The sequence below is a fragment of the Danaus plexippus genome, chromosome 15 (assembly GCF_018135715.1).
Source record: "Danaus plexippus chromosome 15, MEX_DaPlex, whole genome shotgun sequence".
In the NCBI taxonomy this organism is placed as follows: domain Eukaryota; kingdom Metazoa; phylum Arthropoda; class Insecta; order Lepidoptera; family Nymphalidae; genus Danaus; species Danaus plexippus.
The window spans coordinates 8372527-8383046 of record NC_083547.1 but is presented as its reverse complement, the minus strand read 5'-3'; the positions used below and the strand labels follow the sequence as shown (position 1 = coordinate 8383046).

Genomic DNA, 10520 nt, shown 5'->3' with positions numbered 1-10520 from the left:
TAATGACGAATGTACGGAATCATTTTCCCATGTAGTTTTATTTACTTTGCATGACGTCACATGGTCGACGTAACTTTTTTGAGCAAATTGCATTTTGTATTTTCATTGTTCAAAACTATGTGAGCGTTTTATGTATTAAAATTAGCATTTGAATTCATAATAATTTTGAATAATATATAATATTTAAATTTGTTTAACGTAATATTATAATAATTCTATAATTAATTCAGATTAAAGAAAGTTTTGTTAACATATACAAACATGAGCAAATATAATATCTAAAGCAAGTAAAGGAAATTTCGCCAAGAGTGTGTTAATTGAATTAAAAAATATAAAAGGCATGTAGGCATCAGAGCTCTTTTAAAATGTTAAGGTAACGGTTTAACCAGTTTATAATCAAAAAGGGAAGCATAATGTGGACATGTCATTTATATGCCCGCATACAGTAATCACTCGTGTGCTATCAATTGAGTGAGTTTTGCATAAAAGAAATAAAAAAACGGTTTATTATGAAACCGCATTTTAAAGAAGATTAAAGAAATAAAAGTATTTTGTCAATACAGAGTATACGGAACCACTCTACGGAACGTCTTACAACCGGAGTGTGATACTTCGACATTAAATGATAATAACTAACCCGTCTTTAGTACGACAAATGTATTACACCATCCAAAGCCACATAAAATTCTGTTGATTTCTATTTTAAAGTCACAAAGGTTATTTTAGCATAAATTATTTTTGCTTATTTTTTATACATAATGAAGATTTTGAGGAGTTTTTTATAAGACAAATAATCATAAGCTTGGAAGAAACAATCTCTGATCGACGAAACAGACAAGAAATTAAACGCAGATAATAACCTTATTGGTCAAAAATTTTTATTAATACAGTACTTTATTTAAAAAACGACCGTTTTGTTGATAATATTTCATCAGAAAATAAAATTAACACAGAAATTTAGTAAGTTTTTTGTGAGGACGAACCGTTGAAATAAAATAAGTTTCCAAACTCGCTATGGATCTAAAGTTCTTTAAAGTTTTTCACAAATTTACAACTTTTATTGTGATCTTATTTAAAGTTTCAAGACGCTTTAAAATAATTTATTAAAAATCAAAACTCTTAAAAGAGGCCTTCCTGTACAAGCGCTGTTTACAATCAATACAGCGTTAAGATGAATCTATCAAATGAATTTGTTTTTTCGTCATTGCACTTTTGACAGTGGAGCGTGTTCTACTTCCAGTGATCATACTTATATAACGTTTCTAGTTATGTAATAACCATTATTTAAATTGCTTTTAAGAAGTATCGACATTCAAAAAATATTGTTAAGTGTTATGCAATTAACAATTATTTAGAAGTTACTGCTAATGTATTTTTTTGTGTTAATGATATTTTTAGTTGAGTTAGCTCGTTGGTGCAATTAGTAAAAGTTTAAAGAAATTCTGTGAATTTTTAGGTTTTAACTTAAAAAAAAAGTAAATAGTTTTATAAAGCATCCTTAAGACAAAGATGTAAATGGGATAGAGAAGTTTCTTTAAAAGTTACGTAAAATATTCTGAGTTGCTTAAAATACTGGTTGAAGAATTATCACAAGTTAGTAGAAAAAATATCAAGAAATAAATCAAAATAGTTTACACTTAAATAACAAAAAACTTAAAAATACTCAGCAACTGAAGGATTTTTTTTACCGGAACTTTTACTAAAAGGGAAAGGTAAACATCTTGAGCTTGACATAATATGTTGACTATGGTTAATTTAATCGGTTAATTTTGTCAAGAAATTGAAAACTATAAGAGAAAAACTTTAAATGTAGTCAAATTTTTTCTAGGAGTACAAATGTATATGAGTGAAAGTGAATGCGTAGAATAAGTTTATATATTGAGTCATTTGTGAAGATGTAAAACAATTTAGTTTTTTTATGTATATAAATTATATGGATGTAATGATTACGCCAGGTGAATGTATAAAAATTACCTTTGAAATCGTAGCGTAATATGAAAATAATCTACCCATGCTAAATAGTACTAGCATATTTAGAAACCGTGTCAGTTTAGTACTTCATATTGCATTGTTCCGAGTATAGTTAAGTTAATAATGAATTATATTTAGAAGCGAATATATATCAAATCTAGTAAAATAGGTATATTGTTATTTTTAATTTATACGTATAAAGTATTTATATTTAAAATGTATATATGGATATAATGTTAATTTGCTTCCGAATAAAAAGATTAAAAAAATCATTTTACGGTTTTGATAGGCATTTCATTTTATTTGGCTATTCTCTTGAGCAAAACAACGATAAACAACTTTTGTAAAGCAACAAGTAAAACTTGTTAGATCCAATTCATCACATAAATATATAACTTTTAAGGCTCTTTCCAAAATCAGTGTAAGAAGTTCTCTAATGTCAGTTAAACGTTCTTTGTAAAGATTCCAAAATGTAGGTTTTTTACTATCTTACTGGCTAACCTAAAAATGTTCCTTAGTGCTTTATCTTGAAAGATTTTTATATCATAGACCACATTTATAGCTTGTAGCGGTTCACTTTTTTTTGAAAAACAACGTCTTTCCATTTATCGTCACATATAAAAGATACATTTCATAATATGTAATAATAGAGTACACAAATCTCTTTATGCTCTCTCCTACTTGTTCATGGGATATATTTGCTTGGCCCTTGTACGAAGCGTCACCAGTACTGTCAGCTGCACAACCCTGAATGTTGCTGGTTCCCAGAATGTTGTTGATATGGAGAATGAATAGTGTTCTAGATAATACTGAGCTTTGGGGTATGCCATAGTTAATGGCGTGGGTTCCGAGCATGATCTGTTAAGAACAACCTGTATTCTCCGCCCGTAAAAGAAGCTGGTTGCCCAGTTGCATAATTAAGTACGGCAGTACTTATGATGTTAATTTCGATAAAAGTGCGAGATGCCCGACACGATCAAAGGCCTTTGCGATATCAAGGCTGACCGCTGCGGTCTCCCCTTTGTTCTCAATGGCTTTCGCCTATCAATACGTGAGATGACTAAATTTAATAACCCTGATGGTCACAAATAAGCTGGTTATTTTCTAGATAACCCAAAAGTTAATTATTGATAATTCACTCCATCACCTTTGAGAGCAGGGACGTAATCGCGATAGGCCTGTAATTGGAAGGATCTGTGCTGTCACCCTTCTTGAGAATATAGTGAACATTGGCCACTTTCCATGAAGACGGAACTGTGCCAGAAGCATAAGAGAGTGAGCTGAGGATGAAACATTGCATTTCCTGCAGAATATAGTGCCATACAATGCGTCTCCCAAGGTGGACGGGGAGTGGTTGTTTGCACTGACTAGGCAGAGGTTAGATGACCCAAGGGGTGTATTGAAGGAAACCCAATAGCAGTCCAGGCAGAAGAAAGTCCAACGAGGAGGGTTTGGTCCTCAACAATAGGGATCCGAGTGTGTTTTGGTACTAGTTGAGTAAGACCATAAGCCAGAGTAAAATTTTTGAAGCTTTTCCAGCGTAGTATCCTAAACATTCACAATGGTGGGTGTTGAAGTTACGTAGGATCACTACCTCTGCTCTGGGATAAAGCCTCCTGGACGTGTCCAAAAAAACGGTTGATCTCGGTGTTACTACTATGGGACTACTATGGTACGCTTAGATACGGTTACTACTATGGTACGCTTAGATACGGTCTGAGCTACCGTAGTCCACTTGCACCCACATCACTGACATGTCTTTATCTTCGAATCTGTTGACAACAAATATCCTCCATGACGTATAAGTACAGCCCACTCCGCTTTAGAAATAGGCGCTCAAGTCTGCAACCAGCTCAATGCAGATAAGACGAATCTCGAGGATTAGATATTTGTATCTCGGTCAGAAATAACATGGTCGGCTTGTCGTGTCTAGGAGATGATGGGTAGCATTAAGATTGAAGTGTATACCCCTTATATTTTAAAAGTTCACTATTAATGTGGAAAGGGGTGCCGCTGTAAAAACCTTTATTGTTTTTTTTTGATAGCCATATTATTTTTATCAGGTGAAGAGGATAATAGAAGGATGCTGATGGACCACTAACCATTCTGTTAAAGAGCGTTGTACATGCCATCTGAACTGATGGTCAAGTTTTGTATGTCACTGGCACTGGACATGGAAGGGCCTTCGATCCGACCCACTGTTGCAAACTGGGTTCCACTCCGGTCTTCTACTTAGCACAGGGAAAAACCGATGGGCTTTTTTCGTTGGCAGTTTGTCAGCCTCTTAGACCGGGACAGACTAGGTTCAGGTCACCTACGGACCAACGCGCTACCAGCGGTGAACTGTTTCGTCGCGTCCCCCTGGACTCAATGTCAATGAAAAATGCTCAACACCTCAAAACGGACTTAAGCTGATGCAAGACAGAAAATCATTCCACACATTAACATCCCAGGGGAGGAAAGGGTAGTAAATGGAAAATGGCAACTGGGCAACTCTTTCACTCATCGACGAAACACAGCCATTAAAGGCTACTTCACGCCGTTCTTCTGTGAGAAGGTGGTACTTCCCAAGCCGAATCAGCCCATGCTTATGCAGAGTATTTCAATAAGTAATTTAAAGATAATGGGAAGTTTAAATATGGTTAACGCAACTAATCTCCGAGTACTGTTACTACGATTTGGATGTTAATAATAATCCATATATTAGACTATGATTTAAAAAAAAGCAGTAGTTTAGTAACAACTGTCCTACGAGCATACCAAAACTTGAACAGGTAATCGAAATTTTAATTCATTAATTAATTATTATAAACAAAAAATATTTTTCTTACTCAATAATTTCAAAAATTGTCTTCAATTAGTAACTTACACATGAAATATAATTTGATTATAAAAATATATGTACATACATATGTATAAAATCCTCACTTAATTTGAAATATGTAGGTGTATGGTGAGATATTCTTTGTTTACTGCCCTCTACTGTAACATTTACGTTTCATCGATTAGTACCGATTTTAAGTAAACAGATTTCATTACACTATTTTTTGCTTCAATTTGATTTTTCTTTGAAGTGCGATAAAGCCGTTGTGTTCACAAAAAGGACATGAAATTGTACCTAAATATGTAAGATCAGAAAACATATTTATATTTTCCTTTGTACAATTATTACAAAAATAATTCGTTTTTCTCTTTTCGTGATATATATATATATATGATAGATTTAATATAAAACTGAAAAAAGATTTCAGGGAGTTGCGCGGTTGGAATTTCTTTATAAATGAGAGATTATTTATGTAATTACTATAGTTGCATTAAGCCCGAGTAGTTGCTTCAAAGGAAAATAATTCATAGAGTTTTAGAGAACAATGCGTGAAAATATTTTTTTTTTATTCTATGCCAAAACCTTTTTAGCAATTATGATCCATACGAGTATGTTTGTGTGAGTAACTTTAATTTTTCTATTTTTGCATTGATCAATCTATTGATGAACAAAATTGATATCTAATTATGATGCTGATGCAACGAATAACACCACTTTCATCACCTCAGCACTGAACTGAACTGATTGAGGTCAAACTATCAATGTACCATAAATTGCCAGTTCGAACTTCAGTATTGACATTGTTTATCCACATTTGTTTTTATTGGTATGTACTCTATTCAAGTGTTTGAATCTATTTTCTTCTTATTATTAGATAGAAGTGGTTTCACTTTGTGATATACGCTTGCTTCAGCGACTGTTCATTCAGTGTTTATTGTCCCACGGAATGATTATATTACACCAATATTTTATAAGCTTGTAATCGTGTTGTGGAAGTTTTCAGTTTGACTATGAATGAAACACAAACAATTACGAGTACTCAAAGTGTTCTGAGAGATATAAGGTTTTGTTGTTCATAGTAAAATTATGTGTTCAAGGAAGAAGGAAATAAGTTTGGTGTTTGTTTTCAGGACAGAGATAACAGATAATGATGCAAAGGAAGATGTTAATCGTTATGTACCAGCCGAACATAGACCGCGGGAGTCAAACACGTCGTAAGACAATATTATTAACGTTTTGTTATATAAACAGTGTCAAATTTAATTGTTTGTTTTATATGAAACGGCTATGGTTCAAATTATGCAATTGGGAAAAAATATATGATTTTTTTACTTTAAGTGAACTTGATTCAGTTTTGTATGAAATTGGAAAAATAATTCATTTTTCATTGAAATATTGAAAAGGATCTTCATTAGATCTGCTATTTGTGTTTCAGAAGTTTCGGAGCTCTGGCCCACCTTCTTAAAGCTTCTTTGAGTTCAGGTGTTTTAGCGATGCCAGTGGCGTTCAAGAATGCTGGACTCATCACTGGAATTATTGGAACAATATTTGTTGGTCTGATTTGCGTTCACGTAACTCATATATTTGTAAGTTTCCTTCAAGTCATGTTTTTACTTGAATAATATTAAATGTAACTTAACTGCTTTTCAATTATTACCACATTTGTCAAAATTATTTATGTTTTATTTCCTTTAATGATACAAATTTACTAAAAGAAATTTTCGATGGGATGGAGTCCTCTTAGAGGCATATATTTAAACCGTTTTCAAGAAACGAAAATTTTTTTTTTCTGTAAGAGTTTTGTTATTATTTTCAAAAAATAATTCTGAATTTGTAAGAAACTATCCCTTCAGAGTAAAATAAAGTTGTTATGTAAATGGTGGAAACAATGTTTACAAGGCTAAAACAGTTGTCAATGAACAAAATTTTATTATTCAGCTCAATAGCGGTTAAGTTACCCAAGGCGATGTCTACTTTGTTTATAACTTAGCTATAAATTAATTTGCAAAATACTTTCAGAGATAGAATTTATGTCTATACAAATTGATTCAATACGATTTAAGAGATTATCTTGAATTCGTTTTTTAAAATGGCATTCATATTCTTTATTAAAAGCAGTGACTCTATTTTATTCCAGGTAAAAACATCACAAGCTCTATGTGTAGATATTAAAAGACCATGTTTAGGATATTCTGAAACTTGCTATTCAGTTTTCAAAAATGGACCAAAATCGGTCCAAAAATTTGCCTCTATAGCCAGGTAAAAGTACCTTGAAGTTTAAAATGTTGCAAGGGAAGAATATTCACACTTTTAAATTTTTGCTTTAGTTATGCTACTCTGTTTTAGATTTCTAGCAGATTGTTCTCTGGCTGTCACACATTTAGGAGCTTGCTGTGTATATATCGTGGTTGTTGCTGAGAGTTTTAAACAAGTATGGTAATATTAGTTAGTAATTAAAACAATCACATAGAATATTTATTCTTTGTAATTCCTGCAGGTTTCTGATGAGTATTGTGGTCCATCGTGGTCAGTATCGGCATTCTGTGCTCTGACCCTGATTGTGTTAATACCGCTCACACAAATCACGAAACTGAAGTACTTGGTCCCATTCTCAACATTTGCAAATTTTGTATGGCTCACCTCTATTTGTATATCGTTATATTACTGTTTGCGAAAATCACAACCGCTTTCGAAACGGAATTTATCTACATCTTTCTCTGGATTCGTTAACTTTATAAGGTATATTATATATTTTTATAAAATATTAACAAATTGATAATCTGAATAAAATGCATATTGTGATCAATTTTAGCACAAGTTTATTTGCTATGGAAGGCATTGGAGTGGTGATGCCGATTGAAAATGAAATGTTGAAGCCGAATCAATTCCTCGGATGTCCGGGAGTCTTAACAATAGCTATGAGTGCTGTGGTCGCTTTATTTGCTTTTGTCGGATTCACAGGATATTTAAGTTTCGGTGAAGACGTAAGGGGTAGTTTGACACTCAATCTGCCTCATGATGAAATGTGAGTTTTACAACAATATATTTCAAACAGTGTGTTCCCTATATTATACTCTATTTTTGTTTTTAGTTTAGCACAAGTAGCAAAGATTTTAGTTGCTTGTGTTATGTTACTCTCCTACGCATTAATATTCTACGTGCCTTTAGAAATTCTTTGGAAGAGGATAAAAAATAAATTTCATGAAAATAATCATAGGATTTGTGTTGCTTGTATAAGGTTGGCGGGTACAGTTTTCACCGGTAAGACTTGTTTATATTTTTTTGTTTATTTAACTTTTTCCAATCATTTTCTTTACACCATACGATTGTTTGAGTAACTGATAATGTAAAAAACATTTTCATGATCAATAAATTCGTGTTTTATACGCAATTCGAAAATAGGTTTCTTAATTTATTTAATTTGATCATAAACTGAATATAAAGTATTAAAGCATACACAAAGTGACTTGGATTTATTTAAATTCAAAATTATAAAGTTAAATAACTATATGGTTGTTAGATGACTAAAGTTTGTATGTTTTGTGAAAATAATTTTGATTTATGTACAATCCTTGAAATTTAAATTAAGACCGGATTATAATATATTTGATTTTTATACAAAAAATATTTTATTTTAGTGGGCCTTGCCTGTGCGATACCTAGACTAGAACTCTTTATGGAGCTGGTCGGAGCTGTATGTTTATCGATCCTGGGTATTACATTTCCTGTTATTATTGAGACTGTTTTTCTCTGGGACAAAGATATGGGGAAATGGAAATGGATCTTGTGGAAAAATACTTTTATCTTAATATTTTCGATTTTGGTTTTAATATCTGGAATATCGTGTTCTATTCAGACCTTGTTTCAAAAATTGTGATTTTTTAATGTTAATTCATGAAATAGAAATAATTTTAATGCCGTACTGTAAGGTTGTTGAGTAAATTAAAAATAAAAATTCTTGAAAGTCTTATAAATGGTTAATAAATATTAATAAACTTTTAATATATAATACAATTGTTTATAACATTCTTGTTTTAGAAATGTACATTTTTAATATGAAATTTTAAAAACTGTCTTCTATTAATTTTAATGTGTTTCTTTATTTTTGAGTTTCATGTCACTGGTATGATGTTTACTTAAGTCATATTCTAATTGACCTAATTTAAATATTTAATACTATGTTAAGTGTATTCTAAATAATTTTCTTTAAATAAGGGACACGTGTCTTTGTTTTTTTTTTTTATAATTCAGTTAAATTACTTAGAAAATAAGAATTAAAAATTACCTAATAAGAATTAAACCAACTATGCGAACTAATGCGCCTACAGATATAAGGTAAAAATAGATCCGGTTGCAACATTGCTATTTACTGTTTAATATTTGTAAACTATTAAATATCTTTAATTTAGTACATAACTTGTAGATTTTTTTTAATTTATTTACTTTTATTTCTTATATACTGAATGTACGGTTCTTTATACTAAAACCGAAATATTAGCTAGAAATTTAATTAGAAAAATAGAATCACTAATTTAAAAATCAAATAGTAATGTGATGTTAAGGTAAATGTAAACTAAAACTTATTGGTAGAAATCTTGTTATATTTTCACGGTAAGTTGGCTGAAATTGGATAGCTATTTTCACTGAATTAACACACCATACAAAATAACAAAATAAAGTTCTGTAATATAAGAAGAATAGAATAACATAACATACAAATAATAGTCAGACAATAGAAGACATGAGTGTCCGGGTTCTGTTAATCTGAGAAGTATAATTAAATAACAAGTTTACATATTTAGACGAAATCCTAAATATTCTAAAAAAATTAAAATTAAAAACATATTATAATACAATAACAAAAAGATTATCCAGTAGTCGAGGTCAATCTATTTTGTACTTATCATGATGATAGTTAAGGTAATTCCAGTGGGTTGGAGTGTATTTTGTTATAATAAGCCTGTTAAATTTTAATAGAATATTAATAAATCAATTTAATTTAATATGTAAAAATAAAAATGCCAGTTCATTTTTTTCGTCTTATCGTCTGTATAATAATCTACGGTATCAATTTCAGAGACATTTTTTTAGAAATGCAGGGAATCAGCGTGAGTCTCTAATTTTGAATCTATTTTCATAAATAAAACCTTGTATACATCTGCTGGGTAAAAAAATGGGAAGCTAACAATTCATCCTCTGGCAGTCCCTCGGGAAATCTGTAAAGTATTGGCTGAGAAAACCCTTAGGCCACATCCGAACAAACTCCAAATCAAGGCTGACTGCAATAATTTGTCCTTGCCTTTCAAAAGTCCACTTTTGAGGATAGAAGCTTAGCGGTGATTCAGATATACTAGAAATCACGTGTCAAGCTACCACGACGAAAATGCTATCGAAAATTGCTGAACAAATTGTGCTTTTCTAGGTATCTAGGTATCATTTTTAGGCACATAATTTACATGGGCTAAGACGCTTTGTCAGTTTTATCTAGCACGCAGCATACTTGACTTTTTTGACATCATTACAGGATTGAATGAATCAGAGCTTTCCTCCTCCCACTGCTGCTACTGAGTTTGGAATAAAGTATTCCTTACCCAGCAAGATCGCTATAGCGATAACTGTCATTCTGTGGAATTTTGACTAGATAACCTTAAATATTGACGTGGTTTCCATTATTGACGTACACCCACAAGGCCTTCAAATTTTCGTGTTCGAAGTGGAGGAGGTG

The 10520-nt window shown here is 31.5% G+C and overlaps 1 protein-coding gene across 1 annotated transcript; it reads left to right on the top strand.

Annotated features, from left to right (window-relative positions):
• Positions 1 to 5677: 5677 nt before the first annotated feature.
• Positions 5678 to 8754, top strand: LOC116766495 (proton-coupled amino acid transporter-like protein pathetic). The gene is made up of 9 exons (XM_032656362.2): positions 5678 to 5858; positions 5926 to 6009; positions 6231 to 6381; positions 6933 to 7054; positions 7142 to 7226; positions 7293 to 7534; positions 7608 to 7820; positions 7887 to 8056; positions 8434 to 8754. The coding sequence occupies exons 1-9, from the start codon at positions 5806 to 5808 to the stop codon at positions 8670 to 8672; spliced, it is 1359 nt and encodes a 452-aa protein (XP_032512253.1). The 5' UTR covers positions 5678 to 5805; the 3' UTR covers positions 8673 to 8754.
• The last annotated feature ends 1766 nt before the right edge of the window (positions 8755 to 10520 follow it).